The sequence below is a fragment of the Hippocampus zosterae genome, chromosome 12 (assembly GCF_025434085.1).
Source record: "Hippocampus zosterae strain Florida chromosome 12, ASM2543408v3, whole genome shotgun sequence".
In the NCBI taxonomy this organism is placed as follows: domain Eukaryota; kingdom Metazoa; phylum Chordata; class Actinopteri; order Syngnathiformes; family Syngnathidae; genus Hippocampus; species Hippocampus zosterae.
In genome coordinates, this window is record NC_067462.1 from 8,277,470 (window position 1) to 8,302,045 (window position 24,576).

The 24,576-nt window shown below is 42.5% G+C and overlaps 2 protein-coding genes and 1 long non-coding RNA gene across 7 annotated transcripts; 1 reads left to right on the forward strand and 2 right to left on the reverse strand.

The window, feature by feature from the left end:
• On the reverse strand, window positions 1–4,931 carry otc (ornithine transcarbamylase). 4 transcript variants are annotated; one of them, XR_007965276.1, is made up of 10 exons: window positions 4,780–4,931; window positions 4,545–4,683; window positions 4,359–4,440; window positions 3,909–3,996; window positions 1,910–2,063; window positions 1,710–1,832; window positions 750–803; window positions 521–665; window positions 302–439; window positions 46–211 (listed from the first exon to the last, which is right to left on the reverse strand). XR_007965276.1 is itself a non-coding variant. In XM_052081587.1 (10 exons), exons 1-10 carry the CDS (start codon window positions 4,860–4,862, stop codon window positions 152–154), a joined length of 1,071 nt encoding a protein of 356 aa, XP_051937547.1. In that variant the 5' UTR covers window positions 4,863–4,931; the 3' UTR covers window positions 46–151. The 4 variants fall into 4 exon arrangements, 3 of the variants coding, with proteins under 3 accessions (XP_051937548.1, XP_051937547.1, XP_051937549.1); XM_052081587.1 differs by having other exon boundaries at window positions 521–670; XM_052081588.1 differs by lacking the exon at window positions 750–803 and having other exon boundaries at window positions 1–211; window positions 521–670.
• A 4,047-nt stretch (window positions 4,932–8,978) lies between these two features.
• Window positions 8,979–24,173, forward strand: srpx (sushi-repeat containing protein X-linked). 2 transcript variants are annotated; one of them, XM_052082378.1, is made up of 10 exons: window positions 8,987–9,195; window positions 16,637–16,693; window positions 17,855–18,043; window positions 18,203–18,379; window positions 18,668–18,794; window positions 18,891–19,012; window positions 19,385–19,564; window positions 21,902–22,035; window positions 22,846–22,967; window positions 23,059–24,173. In XM_052082378.1, exons 1-10 carry the CDS (start codon window positions 9,132–9,134, stop codon window positions 23,240–23,242), a joined length of 1,356 nt encoding a protein of 451 aa, XP_051938338.1. In that variant the 5' UTR covers window positions 8,987–9,131; the 3' UTR covers window positions 23,243–24,173. The 2 variants fall into 2 exon arrangements, with proteins under 2 accessions (XP_051938339.1, XP_051938338.1); XM_052082379.1 differs by lacking the exon at window positions 16,637–16,693 and having other exon boundaries at window positions 8,979–9,195.
• LOC127611676 (uncharacterized) lies at window positions 16,640–20,965 on the reverse strand. Its single transcript, XR_007965418.1, has 4 exons — window positions 20,816–20,965; window positions 20,325–20,383; window positions 19,783–19,860; window positions 16,640–16,724 (listed from the first exon to the last, which is right to left on the reverse strand). It is a non-coding gene; the product is annotated as an uncharacterized LOC127611676 (long non-coding RNA).
• Window positions 24,174–24,576: the final 403 nt, after the last annotated feature.

Sequence of the window (24,576 nt, forward strand, 5' to 3'; positions counted from 1 at the left end):
ACATTTTTATATCAACTACCCTTCTAATGCACAGCATGGGTCTAAAATGACCCATAATGATGTTATTTCATATTCCAAAGTCGCAATAGACAATCAAAGCTGGATCTTCTTGTTGAAGAAGAGATGCCTTGAGTGCACCTAAAAGTTGACATTAAAACTTGAGCGTTGGCATCTGTGGTTTGTAGTCAGTCAGGAGTGACACCATCAAACCCTGCGAAGAGAGGGATGTTCAAGTATGGGGTCATTTTATTGCCACACGGCTGTTATCACTGATTTTACTGCCCACTGAACACTTTCTCACCATGATTGTCCACTTGCGATTCTCTGCCTCAGGGAAGACGAGTGACCGAGACGAGTAGAAAACTTCATCGTCCACCTCCTCCTTTTTGCGAGGAAGACAGTGCAAGAAAGTCCAATCGGGCCGGGCTGCACTTCCTGTCTGCGGGTGACGCAAATTGACAAAACGACAGTAAATGCCTTTTTTTGAAAGAAGAAAAAAAAAAATAGCAGCCTTGTTTACCTGCATAGTAATCTGGTAACCGTGGAAGTCTCGGAGTCTCTTTCTCTTCTCCTCCTCCTGGCCCATGCTCACCCAGGTGTCGGTCACCAAAACGTCGCTGTGGAGAGCCGCCTCTGTCGGCTCGCGGGTCAGCATGAGCTGGGTACTGTGCTGGGATAGAATGAAATGTTGGAAATGAAACGGATATAAAAAATAAAATAAAAATTGCTAAGTTGAAAAGGGGCTATGCCTTTTTCGAGAGTCTCTCAGCTTCTTCAATTATGCTTTGGTGTGGCTCATAACCCTGCAGGAGTAGGAGGAGGGAAGGTTGAGTTCAGATCGGCAGTGTTACGATGTGTAACTGATTGGACCCCCAAGTAATTACAGAGCGTTTCGAAAGCTTTCGTCGTCTTTATTACTCAAAGCTCAAGTAACTTCGCGTGTGCAAACTGGCAAAACCGGGGAACAAAAAGGGCGGAGGAAAAGTATCAAACTAAACGTCTGATCAAACGACATCGAAAGAACAGAACAAGGAACGAACATACAGCACCACCAAAAGTGCTGCTTTACAATGACAAAGTACAAATAAACATTGCGTAACAAACCAGAGAATATTACCGCACAAATAGATATATGTATTTATATTGTACCCAAAAAAAAACAACAAGGGGGAGCATAACATATGCAAAATGGAGCAAAACAGAGTGTACACGGGAAAACAGGAATGATCCGTCCTGGTAAACTGAAAAGGTCAAATTAACCCTTTCATGCAAAAACAAGGCTAACCTTTTTTTTTTTTTTTTTATAGGGATGAAAGATAAATAATGGCAGTGGATGGCAACACACCCAAGGGTCCATTATAGTGGGTGATGCATAACTGTGACATGAAGATTAATCAATAGACGAGAAATGGACAAAGGGTTCAACTAAAGTAACTCTACTCACTTGAATTACCCCCCCGCCGCATAATAATTTTCTGTATAAAATCTTCCCGGTATGCATGCGTACCCATGAATTTCTCATTAAGACTGGGCAATAATTGTGTGTGTATGGGGTGGGTGGGGAGGGGGGGCAAAACAAGAGTTAGACTGGTTTTGATTGGTATTTAAGTCCCAATTATTCACTACAATAACTTGTGTTCAGCCGTCTCGGCTTCGCTGTATAAATTACGCACCCTGCCAAACATGCGCGGCAGTAATACACACGGTACCTTGGGGGTAGCAACCTTCAAGTTTACTCCCAATTTTGGTGCGGCCATCATGAAAGAGTGCAGGACGTTGTTCCCATCTCCAATCCAGCTCACTGTTAGTCCGGCCAAGGACCCGTAATGCTCCTGCAGGTGGACATTGATGTCAAAGTTGAGCAGATGAATGTTATTCTGAAGAAGAGAGGTGCTATTTTGCAAGGCACCTGCAAGGTCAGCAAGTCAGCCAGAATCTGGATTGGGTGGTAGAGGTCCGACAATCCGTTCACCACGGGAATGGAGCTCTCCTTATCCAGTTCCTCAAGTGTGGAGTGACTGGACACCCGAGCCAGGATGATGTCGCACAATCCTGATAGAACCCTGCGGGGAGGAAGCGATTGACGAAAGGCTTGAACAGAAAGAAATGACATTGCCAACGGATGTGATGAGAAAGGCGAGCTAAATTTGAAAGACGTCCGTTATATCGACACAACGCGCAGAATCGAATCAAAGCGGAGAAAATGACACCAAAAAAGTTTTTGAAAGCATGAGGAAAGCTAGAAGTGTGTCACACAAAGTATTCAAAATCAACTGAAAATGTTGCCATTTATTATCTGGTGTCAGAGAAATTTGGTAATATAGGCGAGAAATCCAGATGCGATTAAAAATGAGGAAAAAAAAAGGGAGAGAAAATGAGAAAATAAAAACGGGCGGTCCGGTGGTCGACTGACTTCTGCCCGCTTCCTGCATCGACTTCCGGCGATGCGGGTCATGCGCCACCTGAGGTTAAAGGTTGACCTGCTGTGCTATATTATTTCATTTTGTTGATCCTTTTTTTGTGTGTGTGTGTGAGAAAGTGAAACTGATTCTTACAATGTATCATATTAATTACATGCCTGTGACATGTGTTTTTTTTTTGGGCAACAGAAGGATGCTAACTAAGCTAAAAGCTATGATGGCCAGTCCCTCCCACCCCCTCCAGCCCGCCCTGACAGCACTTGGTAGCTCCTTCAGCCAGAGACTGTTACACCCGCGCTGCAAGAAGGAGAGATACCGACGCTCGTTCCTACCGACTGCTGTCAGGCTGATGAATAAAAAATAACAATCATAATAATAATAATAATGAAATGATGTGAAGGAAAATTGTAAATAGTACTGCGATTTATCCATTTTGTGTTCATATTGCATTTAATCGAAAGATGTTTGTTGTTTTTTTCTCTTTCTTCTTTCTACATACATTCTTGCTGCTGGAGGCTGTAAATTTCCCCATTGTGGGACGAATAAAGGATATCTTATCTTATATTATCTTATGCACACAGACTCAACATTTGTTTTCGGATGGGGGTGTTTTTTTTTTTTTCTCCTCTCTACACCCCTCGCGATCGACTTGGGACCAGTCCGGGAGCTACCAGTCAATTTTGACCGACGTATTGGGCACCCCTTGGTCTAAAGCAGGGGTGCCCATTAGGTAGATGCTGATCTACCGGTAGATCTAAGACAGGTCCCAAGTAGATCCGAGGAGTGTCGAGAAGAAAAAAAAACAAACAACCATTTGTGTGTCTTTGTACATGTTAGTAATATATTTTTTTTGTTAATATACACTGCACATTGGCGGCCCGGTAGTCCAGTGGTTAGCACGTCGGCTTCACAGTGCAGAGGTACCGGGTTCGATTCCAGCTCCGGCCTCCCTGTGTGGAGTTTGCATGTTCTCCCCGGGCCTGCGTGGGTTTTCTCCGGGTGCTCCGGTTTCCTCCCACATTCCAAAAACATGCGTGGCAGGCTGATTGAACACTCTAAATTGTCCCTAGGTGTGAGTGTGAGTGCGAATGGTTGTTCGTTTCTGTGTGCCCTGCGATTGGCTGGCAACCGATTCAGGGTGTCCCCCGCCTACTGCCCGAAGACGGCTGGGATAGGCTCCAGCACCCCCCGCGACCCTAGTGAGGATCAAGCGGCTTGGAAGATGAATGAATGAATGAATACACTGCACACTAATCAGTCTCATTTTCACTATAAAAATCTATTTAAAAAATAAAATAAAGCAGGTAAATCTTAAATTTGTGTGTGTGTGTGTGCGTGCGCGCGCCGGTAAGGTGAGGTTAGTTGATCGAAAAGTAGATCTTCGATCCAAAAAGTTTGGGCACCCCTGGTCTAAAGAATATTTCTGGAGGCAGAAAATTGAATTTGGCAAAAACGCCTCGACTTTTTCAGCATACGAGAGGGACAAACCTCGCAGTGTCGGCGCAACTCTCGTTCACTCCCAGATGGATGTCTTGGGCTGTGAGGAAACAAGGATGTCCACCCAGCAAAGCGAAGCCTAAAATGATCATACATGTTTTTATTTGATTCTTTTTTTTCCTCTCTCTCTTTTGGTAGCGTTTGCATTGCACTGCATCATAGTAAAATCAGTTTCTAATCTTTTGGAGCTAAGCGAAATAACTGTGCCCACAATTTGAACCGGGGGAATGCTGCAGAAAAACTTAGTGTTTTCAGAATGTGCACACGTGCATCGCGCTCAGCAGTACTTTTGTGTCCAGCAATGCTGAGCGCGACTGTTTAAGGTGGCGTCACTGTGTGATTTGTTGTCTTTCGGTTGCACCAGTGTGTGAATGGTTGCTCGGTTGAGAGAAAATGTATTTTTTGTTTTTTTTTAAAGCGCCTGTTGCTATGTGAGGGCACCTGTTTCTGTGGACATTCTTGTTCTGGTGCTCCGCTTCTCAAATATCATTGCGATGGACTTCCCTTGCAGAAGCGGCAGATGCTAAAAACGGAAAGCAGGGAATACAGCACGTGTTGCTTCAAACACCGCCATGTGCACGACATTGGAATTAAAAAAAAAAAACAACAAGTGTATGCACCACTGACCTGTTTTTCATGCTTGAAGCGATGTTTTAAATCAGCAGACACCCACAAAAGCCTCTTGATTTCTTCTGCGGTGAAGTCTTTCCATGTCAGACAGCTGCGACCCTTCAAACTCACACTGCAATTCGCTGCCGTCTCACTCCTGGAGAAAGGTAGGCAAAAAAACAAAACAAAAGAATGAATTGTGCTTATTATTTCGAATAATGATCATTTATTTACAAGCACGTAGAGTTCTTACCTAAGTCCACGAAAAATTGTGTTTTTAAAAGTCTTCAAACGTCCAGAAATGAAACTTTTACAGGCAAAATATTTCAAAGACATTGCGGGAGTGGTGGTCAAGTAGATTGAATCGTGTGCAGGGAGAGAACACTTTGCTTGAAAGGGAGGTGCGGCTTCTTGATTCTCTTTTTTTTTTTTTTTTTTGCAGGGGCGTGGGAGGGGCGGTGGACCACCACCACCAACAAAAAAAAAAACATTAACACTTGACATGGATGTTCAATCATTCATTTAAAATACCAAATCTCTGTTGTTTTTTTCAAATCGTCTTCATTCCCCAAAATGAAGAGTGTGTGTGTGTGTATGGCTTGTACTCTCAATTCTACATTTCAAATTTTAAATTGTATTAATTTTCCATTGCTTTGCTTTGCTCAAATAAATAATCATTTGCCTATGAGCAGAGATGCCAAGGTCATTTTTGAAAATATCTCTTTGCATCTCTCCATCTATATCCAGTTGCTTTGATTCAGCCTGTGTGAAAGACCATGACTTGGATGACGGAGGACAAACGCAAAAACAAAAATACAATTTTTAGCAAGCACTTCATTAGGTACACCCACACTTCCCAATAACTGTTTCAAATAATTTATAATAATAATAATAATAATTCTTATTATTGTTTTTTATGTTTTAAACCGGTTGAAATCAGTGGTTTGCTCAAACGGGGCGCTCCATTTTACATCCAGAACGTGGCAGTGTTGCACCAAAAAGAAGAAAAAAAAAAGCAGTCGGGACCGAATGTTGTCTGTGATGTAGTGTCTGCTGTTTTCCGGGGATGTTCTGTGCATCCATTTAAAGAGATTGATGTCAGCGTTCCACTAACACTCACCACTCCTCATTTTATCATCAGACCTCATGAAGGGAGCAGTTAAGAAGTTTGCCACAGCTGTTATTTTTTTTTTTCATTGAGCCCACAGTCTTATGATAGGGGAACCTGTCAACCCAAAACAAGCCTGAAATTGTACAACTCAGGAAAAAAAAAACAACCCCCCCCCCAAACGTTAAGCAAGACTGTTTTACGTTTTGTGGTGGCTAACTTCTTTTTACACTTGTATGACAAGAACGTTGGAATGTTTCTCGAAACGATGTTTCAGATTTGCTTGTTGCTCTTTTGTTTTGTTTTTGCTGTTACAGTTTTTCACTGTAACAGATCACAGTATATATTGAGTATTTGTGGTTCGTGCAGTTACCTAAATATTCGCAGATATTTTTTTTGGGTGGGAGTGGGGGGGCTAAATTATTGGCTGTCATTATTGAAAAACTCACCTGTTTTTTTTTTTTTTTTTTGCGGGGCGGGGGGTGGTAGCATGGGGGCTGCTCGGGCCTAAACCACGTCTAATATAAAAATATTGCTTTGCGGCTAACTTGTAGACAAGGAACTATGTTGAAGTGGGGGCAGGAGCTAACTTTTAGCCTAAGAGGAAAAAAAGTGCTTTGCCACAATCTTATGGCATCTGAGGGCAATTGACAACCTTTTGGGGTGGCTGTCAATTTCCAATTTTTCCTCTTCGTGTGGCCTCACTGCTGTATTTCAATTGTATAGTGTGACAAAATAGACTGTGTTCAACTTTGTAAGTTCCACTGTTTTAAAACAAAAAAACAAACATTTTGTGTTTTTCAGTGCAGGAAGCTTGAACAGTAAACGCTCAAAGGAGGGAGTTTTCCCGGAAACGCGCATTCCTCAGCATACAGTACGTACTTCATCGCTTTTTCCACTCCCATAATGCTTTGCTTGAATTCAATTAGGTCTTGTCAGCCTCATGTTCTTGCTCCTTCCTTCGGCCAAGATTCAGAGATTAGGACACACGCATGCACAGTTGCACACACACACACACTGGAAATCATCTGGAGTCATGCCACCTCTCGTCAGTTTGCACACTCACTCGGGGATGAGTCAGGCTGTGAAAGCGTCTCCGGTTGTGTCACAGTATGACCTTCAGTAAACCCGCGTGACCTCTCTGTGCTGTTAAACAAGACCATTTGTCTGCATACAAACGCGATTTTGGGATATTGCAAATAATCGTTTTATTTTTCGAGGGACCACTTGGAGAAATGAAAAACGTCGCACAATATCCCAATGAGCAACTGTTAACTACAATATTAGGCAAAGCTCTTGGCTCCTTGTATACTTCCTATCAGGATTTGATTTTGCTCTACCGTGGACTATTCGCTAGCCTGAGCCAGTCACAAGGTCACGTACAGATAAAGACAAACAAGAATTCCCACTCAGAACAAACTCAGACAATTTCAATTTGATGTATGTAGAGCCCCCTTGAGATGAGCGGCCATCTTGTTTGGAATGTGGGAGGAAAATGGATCAAACACACAAAAGCACTTTTGCCTGTGAGACGAAACTGCTAACCACAATTCCACTCTAATGGCAGGAGCTATCATATGATTTATCAACTGCATACACAGTGGCAGTTGTTATGCGCCCTGCGGGACACCCCCATCTGCCCCTCTTCACTGCAATGAAAAACACACACTCAACATTTTTAAATATCACTGCTGTCGGGTCGAATACTTGAACCTCCAAAATAACCCCTCCTCAGGATAACTTCAAAATGTCGTGTTTGTTCAACCATTAACATTGCATCGTCCAAGAGAGCAAAATAATAATATTAATAATAATAACGCACATGGCGGCCCGGTAGTCCAGTGGTTAGCACATCGGCTTCACAGTGCAGAGGTACCGGGTTCGATTCCAGCTCCGGCCTCCCTGTGTGGAGTTTGCATGTTCTCCCCGGGCCTGCGTGGGTTTTCTCCGGGTGCTCCGGTTTCCTCCCACATTCCAAAAATATGCATGGCAGGCTGATTGAACACTCAAAATTGTCCCTAAGTGTGAGTGTGGGTGCGAATGGTTGTTCGTGTCTGTGTGCCCTGCGATTGGGTGGCAACCGATTCAGGGTGTCCCCCGCCTACTGCCCGGAGACAGCTGGGATAGGCTCCAGCAACCCCCGCGACCCTGGTGAGGATCAAGCGGTACGGAAGATGAATGAATGAATGAATGAATGAATGAATGAATGAATGAATGAATGAATGAATGAATGAATAACGCACACGTGTGGACTGACCAATCGTATATATTTGTGAAAAATATTAAATTGACCAAATTGACATTAGTGATTATGGCTGAACGGCAACAGTATAACAAAGGACAAACAAATGAAAATACAGCAATGGCAAATATGTATATCTTATATTTATTATTATTATATAGTGGTGGCTCATCAATATAAGTCGTGAGGGCTACGGTTTTGAAATAATAATAATAATAATACATTTTATTTGTGGGCGAAATGACATCAACTTGGATGTTCTCCGGCATTCATATGGATTATGTTCCACTTTGGTGGTTCCAATATTTTCTTGATACCTTTGCTCCAAAAGTGTCCAAAGAACAGATGTATATAACCTAATTCAAACTCAAACTAGAATAGAAAAAAAGAAGATATGACGAGAGTGAGGTTGACTGGAAAGACAGTTGCAGGAGAAATCAAAATTCCCATGGAACCACACAAACCAAGCTCTCGCCTGTAATAAAAGACTCACACAATGACGTGACAGTGGGCCAGGATGTGGGAAACTAAATAAAAACCTCCACAATGCGCAACCACTGTTATGAAGACCTCTAAAGTGAGAGGTTGCCTGTCAAGTCCACTGCGGGAGAGGGAATGAAATGAGATGACGATGACAGCACAACACATCAAAACAATCCCCGGACACTGCTTAAAATACAATCGAAGCTGTTGAACATCCGAGGGCAAAATGCCGTCTTCTCGTGGGACGCTGAGGGACACTCATTTGGGGAAAATTTGCCAACAGTTTTCGAGTCAACGTGTGAACAATGGAAGCGGCAACATTTGAAGTTCCATTTTCACAAATTTCCCCTGATGAAATCATGGCAATAGAAATTCTCTTCCATGAATGGGTCAATTCATTTATCGTCACAGTGTTTGAAAAAGCCACACAGGAATGTGCATCGCATATAATACTTTGTCCCATCATTTAAAAAAATAAAAATAAAAAATTGACAGTATATGCCCCTCGGAGGACGTGATAAAATTTAAAATGGCTCCCGGATAGGAAAAAGGTTGGCCTGGTCTACTTCAAAAGGTGATGAAGAGTCCATGTTAGTTTAAGGCTCTCTCGGGGTGAGCCACACTGTGTTCCCTTGTTTGCGGAGCAAAGAGGCGGGCCTTTTTTTTTTTCTTTGGGAAAAGGAGGAATGCGCTTGTAAGTTTTCCTGCAGGAGACCTTCACAAGTTGAGGAACGTCTTTCCTATCCTGTCCCCCCTCGTCTCCCTTCTCAGCATGGACATGTGGTCTCTGCTGCTGCCGCTGTGCGTCCACATCTGTTTCTGCTCTGCATATGAAGGTAAGAACTAACTCGAACCCCCCTCCACCCTACCCCTCAATCCTTGCCCTCCTTTTTTTTTTTTTTTTGGTGCTCCAAAGACAACCCCGCCGCTGGTGTCTCGTCTCTAGGGACGGGATGGCTTGTGTTAATAGGTTGCATTCTCTCACGTCAAAGGCTGTTAGATTTTGTGCCCTGCATTTGTGGGTCATGCCACCTTTTTTTTTTTTTTTTGCGTGGACGTGGAGGGGCTGTGGAACAAGGGGAGTGCAGTGTGCATGCGGGGGGACTTGCACAGTTCGGCGTTCTTCCCCTTTTTACAAAGTAGATTAAGCCCGCCTGTGAGGCCAGCATTCATGGCCACTTATTGCATGTCTACACACTCACACAGCACACACACTGACAATTTAGAGTATTTAATGAGGCCAAACTGGCTTTTGGAGCCAGGCGGTGTGCAGCTGGACTGATTTCAAAGTGACGCATGCTGTACATGGCAATCACGCATGCTGAAACATGAACACAAGCGTTAGACATTCACACTGAAAATGTCAAGAAGACTGCTCTGTTGGGCGAGTGTGTTTCTGTAGTTTATTTTACAGTGGGGGGGGGGGGGGGTTGTTTGTGTTTGTGGAAACTGGTATATCTATATGAATGCAGGCGAAGTTTTAAAATGTGCCGAAAAGCTCCAATAGTTGTTGCACTGTGATTGGTACCGGTACCACCCTTTGGAACACTTGTACTTAAAATGGGGATCAAAATGGTTCGTATTGGAACCCTGACGTTTTCATTGTTGAAAGTTATTGTCGGCGCCGGGGCTGAAAGGATTAATCGAACGATTCAAATAATTTGATGAAAAAGTCGGATCAAAATTTCTGCCTCAAAGCTCTGGAGGTATAATTTCTTTCACTCTGAGTAATATCGATATTAATAGAATACTAACTTCCGTTGACGCACGACTCCATGAAGAAATAAGAGCCACAGGGAGAGAACGTATACGTTTTTTGGGGAATTTTAATTTGTCATTTAAAAAAAAGGAAGATAAAGTACAATGTGTCCACTGCAAAACTTAACTAACGGACAGCCTACCACCGCTACTTAAAGGATATGGTAATTCCCCCAACAGGTGCTCAAGAACAGGCACAGCCGCCAGTGCATGATCAATCTCTTTATTGAACAGACAGTAACAAAATAAACATGGAATAAGCACCTTCATACACAAGCTGCTCCGGCCAGAATTGAACACCCAGGCACTCGACAGTATGCAGACTGGCTAACAGTTAGCCAGTTAGCAGCCAGGTGCTAAAGTGAGTTCACAACAGCTCAGAACTCTGACTCCCACGACAGGACAGAGCCCACTTTTCAAAGACACAAACACCCAGTCATGTGGAATGTGAAAAGGGAGACCACAAATGGACACCAAATGTACCTGCACCTCACATGCACATTTTGTTGTTGAATGTTGCAAAATCAAAATGAGCCGCTTCCATTGTCTGGGAAGCAGGCTGGGTGTGCTTATGCCCACAATGGCGCAAACGCCCCTTTCCTATTGCGCTTGCCTGCAAAAATACCGCAACAAAAAAACCTCCACCCACCCACAAAGGGACCACGTTTTCCAATAGACTTGCGCTGGGCAATAAACTAGCACCCCTTGTGTTTCCATTGTCCGATGTTTTGAATGGGTAGCGATATAACTGGCTTGCTCTGCTTTGAGTAGCAAAAACATTTCTGCTTCATTTTTGTAAAAATGCACTTGTCAGGCCAAATGTTTGTTCTGTTCATTAAACGAAAATCTTATTGTTCATATACTTAGCGTAATGTTGAAAATGAGACAGTGACCTCAGTCAAAATTGATAACGAAGGAAAATTCTTCTCAGTCGTAAGCCACGACATTTGGCGGACGAGAGTATTCACTTCATGGCAGTTGATGTTGCGAGCCTACGGAGAGAAGCTAATTGCAAATCAGCCTTGGTAATTGAAAGTTTTAGTCATTCCCCAAGGTTTGCTGGGAAGATGAGCCGCCTCCACCGCTCGAACTTTAGAATTTTTTTTTCCCCACCGTCTTTCTGAGAAATGCAAGCAGCCCTGAGGTGAAGTAGAATCTAAAATATAAAACGATGCCACAGCCGAGCAGACCTGACTTGAATACGCTGACGCGCTCATTAGCTGTGAGATGTGTCATATGTCTCGACGGACATATTTTCACGTGCAAGTCAGGGTGAATCATGAGCGTGCGATTGCTGCTATATGGACCTCCTCTCAATCACCGCTCGCGTACTAAACATTTGCACTTCATCATCTCTTCTTCGGATCAAGACTGTGAGGAATCAGGGCTACGAATTTGTCCTCATTTCCTTACATCAATGATGTGGCAAATGAACCACTAAGTCATGGTTTTAGCTGCTTTTAAATAATTCCTAAGATTTTTTGAGCTCCTGCTTTCATGTCAGGTTGGTGGATATATAGCTTCACTTCCCACAGCTAATGTCACATTAATAGCCATGTCCTGCACCTCATTTTGACTCGATTGTCAATCAATAGGGCAGCGGTCTTGTCGTGGTTAGCAGATCTGCCTCACAGACGAGGGGTTTTTGGTCCAAACCTTGGCTCAAGCCCTTACTGTGTGTGTGTGTGTGTGTGGGGGGGGGGAGTTCTCTCTCTGCTTGCAAGGGTTTTCTCCTCCCACATTCCAAGACTTTAAATTGGCCCCTTGTATGACTGTGAGTGAGAATGTTCCTCTGTCTATATGTGCCGTGCAATTGACTGGCAACCAAAGTGAGCTGGGGAGTGGCTCCGGCTCACCAGCAACTCGAGTGAGGGGAGGTACAACAGAAAATGGATGGAAAGTATAATTGACTATCAATGCCACAGAATCAACAGAATTGTCATGGATCAATCAATACATTTTTATGTAGTGAAGGACAGCACAGATACGATACGTTTACTTTTAGATATTTATATCCATGTGACAATAATTCACCCCCCTCCCCTGAACCCACCCCCAATTTTTTTTTACCAGCAGCTAAAATTTGTCAATAAAGATACCAGTACTTTATGAAAAAATGTATAGCAATATCATCATTCAAAAGAACATAAAGAATTAAATGGATTGAATTTTAATTCATTGTGCTGCTATGATGTGCATGCCTGATATATACATATAAACATAAAAAAGAAAGTTCAGTAAACTGGAATACTATTAATTGTTTTCTGTAGGGGATAAAAAGTAAATGCATATAATTACTTGTATTGTCGGTCCACATGTGTTGCTTCACCACTTGTGTTCAAACATCTGTTGCAGTTGCAACACTGACACATTGATGCTAGTTTCAATAGCCCGTTTATGACTAGTTTCACAAGACAAAGTTATGTCGCGTATTCAAATACACAATGAGGACTTGTGTTGGTTTTATGGTCAGATTAGAAATAAACGTTAAGACAAAAACAGCTTCAAGCAAAGTCTTGGCCGCTTTTGTTCACTCCCTGCCAAACTGCTTGTTGTGAGATTCAATGCCACTATCTAGCTCTTGTAAGTTTTTTTTTCTTTTTCTCACAACTCAACACAAAAGAATGCTCAGGTCACTCGTCGTAAATCATGGTAGGATTGTAATTACCTCTGGCTTGTACATAATCCAAAACCATTGTCTTCTTTTATTAGCCCCCAGTTTATGTGGCCTTCACGCGCTGCCTGCTTGCGCAATAAAAATGGCTGCAGAGTGATGAGTTCTGGCTGCGGTTAAGCAGTTTTGTTGAACTTGGCCAATGTCCTCCAGTACGTTGTGCGCGAGAATAAATAGAGCTTCACGCTGTAGTAAATCTCCTTGTATGGCCTCTGATCAGGCAAATGAAACAAAAGCTGCTCTTTTGCAGGATTTCAACGATGATACAGACAATTAAGAGATTTGGAAGCAGTGAATGTTCTGGTCCATACACCCCCCACAGAAAAAAAACCCCAGCAGCATAAAGTCGATTTGTTGAGACGTGGCCCAAGTAAAGCACTTGAATAACCGCTGTGTCCTCAACCAAACTTTGCAGACACTGTTGGTGCCGAGAAGTAAGAAGCATATGTTAATATGTGTCAGAGACGGCGAAACCTCCGAATTCATAAAAGATGCAGTGAGGAAAGCTGTAATTGGTAGCAAAAGGGACGATTGATGAATGATGTCAGAAGGCCAATCTGCGGAGGCAGCCACCAAGTTGACTAATGACTTGAATAAAGTCAGGAAAGAACATAACCAAACGGCAGACCTTCAAAACTCAACAAGTTTGGAGTCTGTCCTTTTTCCCGGATTCGGATGGTATAGGCTTTATCTCCATGTAGCATTGAACAGGATAAGCTGCAGAGAAGACGGCGGGATGGATGATGTCAATAACACTGTACATAGTGGCAGTTATCTATCGTATGGTAAAATTAAAATGAAATGACATAAGTCACTAATCATCGTCGCCACTGCAGCGGGAAAAAAAAAGTTCCGCTTCTGTCAAGTAGCATGCTTTCGTGCGTTTGCAAAACACCGTGCTTGTGCGCTACCATACACTTGTCACATAGGTCTGGCTGGAACCGCGTTAGTAACTAGCTTCGTAAATAGCAAAACACCAAGATATTTAATAGGTAATGGTTAAGTAGTGATGTTGCCGTAATCCATACCATGAAGTGATGCAATTGATACCGTGACATGAATTTTGGGCCATATCACCCTGCCCTCGGTTGAATTCTAAATTCTACCACTTGGGAGGTTGCGTGACGGCGAATGTTCGTTGGCACGATATGCACCTCCGCAAAGAAAATTTCCTCTATAAATCCCCCCAAGTCATCAAAGGAACACACTCAGATGTCTTATTTTCTGCGATCCATTTTCCATACATCAACCTCGTCTTTTCTCCTCCTCGACAAGCGCAATCATAAGTTTTCCTCTGAGCCAGCGAAACTCTGCGTGAGCGTTGAGCTCTTTCCCAGTGATGATGTGTCATCGTGTGTCAGTGAAAACCTCAGCGCTGGGTTTTCGGTGGCGGCTTTGCGCGTGTGAACGCGCGTGTGCGTCAGCCAATATTGGGGGAGGGGGGACATGATGAGAAATGTGGCTCGATGGCTAACGTCACTGACCAGAAGACTGACAATGCGAAGGCTGGAGGAAGACGGAACACATCTCCTGGACTTGTGACAAGAGCCCCGTATTCACCACCGTGCAGAGGCCAAAGTGGAGCAAGTTTAACGCCTCCCCCCCAATACTTTCTCTTTGCTCACACATTACTTTTCACCTTGCTTTTCACCTCTTAGGAGAGATTTACATGGCTCGATTGAAAGTGACACAATTCAGATTCGTTTGCTCTCAAGTGACACTATTTGGGATATACGGCACAGCGGTGTATTTTATATATATGTGTGTGTGTGTGTGTGTTTGTGTGTGTGTGTGTGTTCCAAACCCTCCCAAAAATCTTCTTCAGAAAATGATGATAAACAATCATCATATGTTCCCTTTGGAGAACGGAAAATTGAGAGCCATCCAAGAAAATTTGCAAAATACCTCAAAGTCAATTATGTGACCCCCAAATACAGGACCAAAAAGTAAAACCCCGGAAGTGTATCATCTAAGATGAAAATGAAGCCTACAAAATCGAATATCGACTGCAGCGTAAATGACTCGATTAACAGATTTCTCGACGAATTGACAAATGGCCCTTTGCGACTTAAGCCAGATGGCAGCCATCTTAGGTTGCTATAATCAGTGACAACTTTTTTTGTTGTTGTTTTGACTAAAAACACTGTTGTGAGTGCATGACTTATGATAGGGTGCTTGTATGGAAAGAAACAAAACAGTCTCAGAAAAGAATGTGAAAATGCAGCATAGAAATTGATGTACCGGTATTCAAATTAGGGCGTAGTGAGTGGCAACGTAAGATGGCACGCCGGTGGCTTCACTTCTCGAGGCTGATGAGACAGCGGCATTATCCATAAGGCCGTGTTTCATGTGTTCCGTCATATCCAACAAGTGTCACTTGAAATGTACTCAAAAAGACCAGTCACAAAATTATCAACGCTATCCCTAATTGGGAAAAGTAAATCCAACCTGACTTTCTCCTCATTTTGATGATTTTCAAAGTGTGGGGCATAAAGGGTAGCAGCTTGAGAAAAAGGTTTTATTGATTTTGTTTTTTAAGCTTCGGTATTTGCGAAAAACGTTTACAATATGAGGTTGAGCTGTCTTGGGGGAAACATCTTTGTGACACACTTTGAAAATCCCTCCGCTGCTGTAGTCGCTTCTGTTTTACATCAACTGCTGTTTAAATTGGCTAAAGAGGAATCGAGGCCTGTGGTAAGTATGCTTGTTGGGGAGCAGTTTTGGAACGAGGGTTTTCCAAATGCACTTTATGTACTCTAGGTGGTGTTTTTTTTCCCCAACTGATGTGTAATACGTACCCAGGAAAACTAAAAAATAGTGAAACCTCTGCGGTCGTTTTAAGCTTACACATTCATTTTTTTTCGATAGGAAATACGATGAATGATGTCACTATCATTGTGAACTCTAATTTTCAAAGTAACATTTTAAGATGTGCAGTTGTCATACAAAGATTCATACAAATGATTGTGGCGATATCGTACAGATCTGCCAGGAGAGAGATGCATGTTGCTTTTTCACTGCAAAATAAATTCAATTTAAAATCGACGGCTGTCACAGATTTCATGGCACCCTACTGAGTTGGCATTAAATACAAAAAATATATATATGAAAGAATACAGAGCACCAAAGAAAAGCAGTATTCGAAAAGTCTCGTTGAGCTGAAGCTACACGATGTCTTCATGACGTCATGCGTGACGGCGCTTTGAATTCTTGACTTTCAAGACGTATTTTGGGGGCTAATTCCAAACTGCACGGCCTTCGGGGAGGATGGGCGTCCATCATAGTCTTGCTTATTATTCCAATTTGGGTTTCAAACGCAATGCGTCACATTGCCACAACATTTCGCCTGTGCGAGTTGAGAATTGGATTTAAAATAAATAAGTGCTCGAATTCATCTTCCTCGTCACATTAGAAAAATGACAGGGAGAATTTGAGGAGTGATAATAAGCGAGTGAATTTATACAAAATCAGCACTTTTTTTTTTTAATACCTAGCAAATCACTGTTGAACTATCACCCTTGAGACAAAAATCATCAGTTATTCCCCCTAGGCCAAAAGAAGTGCAAAGAGAATGGAACAAAATGGATCATTTGAGGTTCACTCCTTCTGCATGACTTCAACCCAAAAGATCCGCAGAAACACATGCCCCAACACCCGCGCTCTCTCTTTTGTTGAATGCGTTTCTGATGTCAAAGCAATTTTTTAAACTTGATCCCGGAGCCGTTTTGTTGCACAAATCCCGGGAGAGTATTAAAAACATTGCCTAGCATCTTAGGCGCCATCTTTCCCCTGCTTATTAGTTGCCTTCTTTTTCTTTTCTTTTTATCTTTTGCTTGCCTCTCCAGGGTCAGGACAGCAGGCCTACGGAGATGATGAGGAGTGGTATTCTCATGCATTCAAAGGTGACATCACTCTTTACATTGTTGCGGTGTGCTGTGAGAACAATTGCATCAGTGTTCAGTCAGGGAGCGATAAAAAAAAAAATCCTTAAAAACATTGTCTATTCTTTCTTCTCCCCTACAATGGATACTCCTCATTCGGGGAATTAGCTGTGCGTGGGTGTTTGTCCTGAGCCAGCAGAAAATAAGATGCAGATTGCAAGTCAGATGAGAGACCGCTCGGCAAGAATGTATTTCTGCAAGCGTTGTAGGCATGTATCCAACTTGGGAAGAAACAAGGAGACATGTTTTGTTTTCACTTCCGAGAACTCGCTGTGAGTTAAGTTCTCTCTGTCATGACGGTGGTTGACATGGTAACTTGGACTGCTTAAAAGGTTGCAAAGAGGAAATCTAAAGCAATTGCAGAGTAGTCCAATCTTGGATGAGCTCCTAAAAGGAATCTGGGTTCATATGCTATAAAATGAAGATAATAGGCAGGGGTGCACATCGCCGGTGCACGAGTGTGCATGAGCACTAGAAATTGAAAGTTGCGTTTTGCTGTTCATGTCTGTCGCTGCATATTTTTGTACAAAGCATTTTCTTTTTGTGATGAAGTGATGAGGATTCGTAACACCCGCTTGTTGATGCCATTTCTTCATTCGGAATAAGTGTTGGAAAAATGGCAAAGAAAAATCTAAAAATGCTTGCATAATGTGATTCTATTCTGAATCTAAAATGTAAAAAGAAGTTTACTCAAGTTCATTGCAATCACTCAAGTTCACCGCAATCAACCTCAATTCAATACGATGAAACAGTGTTTTCACAGCGAAATTGCGAATTGTACACTTTAAGGGGAGATTCCACTGTAAATAAAAACATCGCCCCCTGCTGGATGTGGTTGGTCACTTTCCTATAAGGGTAATAGGAAGAATACTACAAAGTACTACGGTCTTCAAAACTGGTAAGTGCCACTTAATGAAGTTTGTTCATCTAGTTTGTAGCATTTCATCAGTTTCTTGTGCTCAAATACATTTGCAACCTGTATAAGAAAGATGTTTTGCGTCAAACTCATTCAAACATCTTTTTCATCGGGCCGCTTTATCGCAGACCTTCACTTGTTATTATCTAACAAAGGGGAACGCCGTAAAACATGGAACCGACAGATTGACTTGACGCACTTTTTAGGGTCCGCGTGGTGTGCGCCAATTAAGCTGAAACACGGAGACGTGAGCTGCCGCACGCCGCGGGGTCACCACTCCAAGAACGCCATGGGGGCGCGCTGTAAAATCCGCTGCAAACAAGGATACGAGTCCCAAAGCACCGAGGTGGTGTGCATGGCCAGCAAACACTGGTCTTCCAACTATGCATGTCGAGGTGAGAACAAGGATTTCTAGGGGGTGTGGGGGGGGGGGGTCCCTTACCTCGATTAAGTAAATACAGAAGAACCTGATTATCCTCCATTGATCAGAGCGTATGTCTTGTTCTGACCGACGCCTTCAATTCAATTATGAGAATGTTCTCTGTCTTTGGCAGAGATCCGCTGCCCCAAGATGAACATGCCCATGAACGGCGGCTACAAGTGCTCAGACGGCTCCTACTACAACTCTCGCTGCGAGTTCTTCTGCTCTCCGGGATTCATCCTGAAGGGCTCCAAGACGGCGACCTGCCAGTTCAACAAAGCCTGGAGTGCCGCCGTCCCCACTTGCGTCGGTAAGCTTGTGCCGATATGTGAAAGTATCAAAAAATGTGATGACGCATTTGAACTACTATTTATTACCAAGGCAAATAATGACGGTGGGGGCAATAGGTTCCTCTCCATTGCCTTCACCGATGTACTTGTTTCAATAACTGAATAGACTTGAGGCATTGTTCATGGTTCTACTTTCTGCACTCACCCACACACATTTAACCTTCATGTGTCGTACATGATACACGATTGAGTGAAAATGTCCTTTTCTTTAAAGGATTTCTCTTCATTGTTGTTTGCATTTGCTCCAGACGAGGAGCCTCCAAAGATCAAGTGTCCTCATGTGAAGGACAAGTGGGCAGAACCAGGCAAGCTCACGGCCAGGGTGACCTGGGACACGCCCGAAGGCGTGGACACGGCCGACGGCATCCTTACAGAGTGCGTGCTCCCGTTTCGCCTTCTTGTCGGTCCTCCCACCAAGACAGACGAGGGCATCACAGTGGCTCATCTAACCTCGGACTTGATCTTTTGCAGCGTAATCCTGAAAGGGAAAGCTCCCAAATCGGACTTCCCCGAAGGTCTTCACAAGATGTCCTACACTGTGCTGGATCGTGCGGGCAACCAAGGATCCTGTCGCTTCACTGTCAGAGTGCGAGGTTGGATTTTGAAAAAGGAATAGAACTCTTTGCTTTACCGTGGGTGTCTGATGTTATTGTGATATATCCACATAAACAACAGTAAATCGGCATATCCTTGCATGCTTGGGATAAAATGTAAAAGGTAACTTTCCACGACATCACAGTGTTTAATTGGCACAGATATTAGTTAGTTAGGAGTAATTGCTGTAATTATATTTGTTTTACTGGCAATGGTGCCCCATTTGTTGGCAAGCACTTTTTGTTGCAAATCTCTTTCGGGATCCCCGAGCTGTGCCTCGCAGCCCCTCCAATGGATGGAAAACGAATAACGAGAACCGCTGCTGTATATGACATTACCATGTTGCCCATGACCACTGTCTGCTTCTCTAGTGCGACGCTGCACTCCACTGTCTCCCCCCGACAATGGCTACATGAAATGCGACAGCGACGGCGACAACTACGGCGCCACCTGTGAATTTACTTGCACGGGCGGCGCTGATCTGCAGGGCAGCGCTGCTAGAGTGTGCCAGTACGGACTCGCCTGGTCCGGTAGCGACACCAACTGTGCACGTATGTATCACACCAATCTCTGTGGTGGACTAAACGGCACTCTTTTCAATCAATTATTCACTGAAATGAATACCCTGGTCAGTGATTAATCTGAAATTAAAATTTCATTTTGACGAATACGAGTTTGAGGTCAAATATTTATTTAAATTATATTAGAATGACAAATGAAATGCAGTTTTCAAATCATATTTCCTGAAAGAATGCAAAATTGTACTTACAGGCATGAAGTTAATAAAAGCTGACTGGACCTCGGCAATGGTGGGCTTGACAGCCTTTCTGTTCACCCGATAAACTGCCTATGGTAACAAGATGGGCAGCAGTGGGGGGTCGGGGGGGGCAGTTCTTCTTTGGTATCTGTAAGCCAACATCCTGTCAGTATGGCATGGGTAGCACTTAAAATTACAAAAGACCTTATCGATATTATAAGAAACCAAAGCCTTACAGAAGAAATTGACAATTTGGCATATTATCATCAATAATGAACCAGATTCAGCAAAATCTAAAATAATAGTACATATAGAAATTAAAAAAAAATAAAATAATTTACTTATTCTGCAACACAAAACTTCAATTTTGATGTGGGAGTTTCCCCATCTTGCCCTGCAATATGCAAAATATTTTCTGCATGGTGGGGCTACCATTTCTCAAGACGTTTTGGTGTTTGGCCTCATTATAAAAATCTAGAAAGTCCTGTGTGATCAAAAATCGAGATGTACAAAATACCAATGCACAGACACATTTTGGATTAAAAAATACTCACCGTGAAAAACATCTACAAGTTCTGGTAGCTGCCCCTTGTTGAATAATTGTCCGTGGAGCCTGGGGGGAAAACAACAACAGGGTTAGAAAAAAAACTTCTATTTCATAGTATAAATCAAACCTGGTGGAGAGCATGTTAACAATGGAAACTCACTAATAACAAGACATACAAAGTGTTTTTTTTTTTCACTAGCCACAGGTTTCGGCCATGAAATAAAAAATATATATTTCTTGCAGTTGGAAAAAAGATACTAATAATAATTACATATGCAGGAATGAGTAGGTTAGCCGTGAGTAGCGAGTTGCAAAATAACCACTCGTCACCCGTAGCCATTCAGTTACATGTAGTCTTGACTTTCTCACAAGCACACGGCGTTTAAAAAACTACTGCGCCAAAGTACTTCGTCAATGACATTCACACATCGAAAAGACGTCAATAAGATATAAAGAGTGTAATGGATAATTATGGAGACTAACTTCTCTAAATCTTACCTTAACGTCTCTGTTCCTGGCCAATCGAATTCAGAAAAAAAGATCACAATGCCTTCCCATCGCGAAGTGTTTGAGCTTTTTTTAATGATTACTACACTCGCCCTGTCCAACACACACGAGGTGAAAAGACAACGTGGCAGTTTGCATAAGATTTAAACGGGTTAAGCGCTTCTTAGAACAGCGATAAATGACGAAATCCAAATGTCAATAGTGTCGACTTAAACTTGGTGCTGAGCGCGGAGACGTATGAACAGGAAGTCGAAGGCTGTCATGGCCGCCGGTCAGAATTGATTGGTTCATTTTTGACCGAACAAAATACATTATAGGCATAAAATGCAAAAAATGTTTCATTTGAACCAATTTGATTACTTTCATAAGAAATAACCCAGAATATTGACCCAACACAAACAATCTGAAAACTAAGTCAATGAAATTACCCAACAGCTTTAAGAGTGGTCTATCTATCTATCTATCTATCTATCTATCTATCTATCTATCTATCTATCTATCTATCTATCTATCTATCTATCTATCTATCTATCTATCTATCTATCTATCTATCTATCTATCTATCTATCTATCTATCTATCTATCTATCTATCTATCTATCTATCTATCTATCTATCTATCTATCTATCTATCTATCTATCTATCTATCTATCTATCTATCTATCTATCTAAATTGCATTTACACATACTTTGTTTTTTTCCACCGTGGTCAATTATTATGTAATATGACAGATTGGCACATACTTCTTGTAATTATTCCAGGAGCACTCTTTAGAGCTTTGCACTTGATGCTGTTTTGTGATGAAATGAAATCGGGCCCAAATGTACTGCCTCCTTAGTCCACACGTACATAGAATTACAAATGAAGTCGAAAACATAACCGTTATGATGCATTCAAGTTTTGCTCTTCTATTATTCATGCTGCTCATTTATGTGCCTTTCCCTTTGGCGTGCTTTTTCACTTCCTGTGAGCCTGACGGGAGCGGGAAGGGAGCCCACTAAGTGTGTTCCGTTGAATCTAATTCCATTCATTGCACGCCGCCTTCTGTCATCCATGCATTCTTTTGTCCGTCACAGCCATGAACATTAACGTGGGGGTGCGCAGGGCCGCGGCGCTGCTCGATCAGTTCTACGAGAAGCGACGACTCCTCATTATCTCCGCCCCGACGGCTGCCAATCATAATTATCGCTTCCAGATGACCAATCTGCAGGTGAGTGAGAGTTAGGGAAAGAGAGAGAGAGGATTGTGAGTATACTGTAAATGTCTTTTTGTGTATCTAGCGGCTAACCCGTGGGTCAGTACACATCAAAGTGATGACTGACACCCCTTCTAATTAGGCTATTCTGAGGGCCTTGTCACAAGCGACCAAGTCACATTGCCTATGAATGTTTGACCTGTTCAAAACCGATGGCTCGTCAGCTGAGATCCCCAGGGGCAACTCCAGGATGACCTGAGCCAAGGAAATGTCAGTGTGTAGAGAAGACCTTTCGGGGTGTGATTGAACTGGACTAAATAAGGCTCAATTGAATGTAAATTATTTTGGCTGCGGGTCTGCAACCTATAAATCCATCTGGTGTCCTCTCTGTGGAGTTGAAGGAGCTGGCTCCACTAGGGTGTACACGTCCTGCTCATACCATGACAACCTGGACCTGGATAACTGGAGGATAATGGATTTCCAAGTATTGTAGTGGTACACTTGCCTTTCTCTGATGCAAACGCATGGGTTTCGTTCCCACTCCTTGTGATTTCATTGGTGCACAATGAGAAGCAACCGTCCTTTTCTACCTTCGCCCATCTATGAAAATACCCCAAAAAATTTATAAATAAAAATACTCCATCCATGCGTTGTTAGACTTAACTTTGCACGATACTTGCGCTGGGAATGAAAAGGGGGCCCATCAAGATCAAAACATATTTTTGGTCGAAAGGACAAAGACTAAAATACGAATACAAACTTTGGCTGGATATCTTGTATATTACGTGTCAGAGTTTTAAACTTGTATATCTGTGGGCACAACAGCACGCCCAGTGTGGACTGGACCTACGGCACATAACCGTCATTGAGCTGGTCGGGAATTACCCAGCCCAAATCGGCCGCATTCGACACAGGCTCCTCCCTCCCATGTTAGCCTTGCAACTCAGGTATTCACACACACACACACACACACACACACTCTTTTTGTGTGATGTCATCACACATGATGTTACTTACTGTGTCCTCTGCGTTACCAAGGTTACTGCTCCAGATCCCACAAAGGTCCTTCCAAATGGTTCTAGTGGACAAGCAGGGCACAGACAAGCAACGCTACCCGTTCCCGATTACGGCGGCCGAGCTGTTTACCACCGTTGACACCTTTCCTCTACGCAAGGACGAGATGCTGATGCAGCAAGCAGCCGGACAGACCTGTCAGTCATAATGGCCCATGCTCATATCCACCCCTACCCTGGGACATGCAGCCATTCTTGATCCAGTGGCTTCCCCGTAGTCACAACACATGCTGTATGATCATGACACACCATCCTCGTGTGTGTGGGTGCGTGTGTTTGAAACAACAGTTCTCTGCCATGCCACTCATCTGAAAGGAGATTTTTTTTTAAGCCGTTCAAGTCACATGTCACGACAATCATATTGATTCCTGTGTCTTGCCTACTGGTACATATTTTTTAAAAATAATTATTTTTCAAAACGTATGTAAGTATGTTTAGTACAAAAAAAAGGTTTTATTGTATCGAGTGGAAAACTATACTATTTATGTCCCACTTCCTTAATAATAATGTATTCATACACTCTGGATTATAATGTGTTTCAGAATGTTGTGTACACTCTCTGATCAAATACAGTGGAACCTCCAAAGTACAACTAAAGCGCTGCCGGTATGCGTGGATTATTATGTTTATTAGTACCATTTTTAAAAGAACCAATGACTATGGAGGGGGGGGCATCCGAACAATAGTTGGTTGGGATAAATACATAAGGTCCGCAGACATTTAAGTGACCAGTGTTTATAACAAGCTCTTTGTGTACGTACTTAAAGGTCAACTGTGAAGTCATTTTAGAATATTCCAAACAAAAGATTTTTCTGTTACAAATAAATTAATTTTAAAAAATGCATTTAGATAAATCATGAAAAATACCTCGAAACAGTTTAGTCTGAACATAAAAACCTGACTGGGTGCTCAAAGCCATGCCATGGCATCATTTTGTGAAGCTATGAGTCATGTTTGAGATGAAAAATTAAATAGCTCACGTGTACCAAACAAGACACTCATTTGATAGAGTTTGAATATGTTGAGAGACCAAAACACTTTTATTTTAGAAATAATAAATATTTATGATATTGAAATTTTCATTCTGTATTGTTTTGTGCTTTTGCTTATTTTCCCCTTGAGTCTCTGTCTCTTTGTCTCTCTCGCTCTCATCAACAACACATTTTTGAAACTTTTCCCAGAATCCAATGTCAGAACCTCTGGTCTCAGTACACACGCAATCACTTTAAATAGAATCCAGGAAGCCAATGTTAACAAAACTCTGTTGAACATATTCCAGGATGTCGCAACAGCGTGACATTAAACCGAGAAGGGAAGTAGCTGTAATGAATGTCTACATGACCATTAACATTTACAGGACATATTTTGATGGATTCTGATTCAGACAACAGGAGAAAGACTTGCCCAAATTGACAACTGAAGAAATCCATGGAAGTGGCCAACCGTAATGTATCTCATTGGATAACGACTAACTAACTAAACT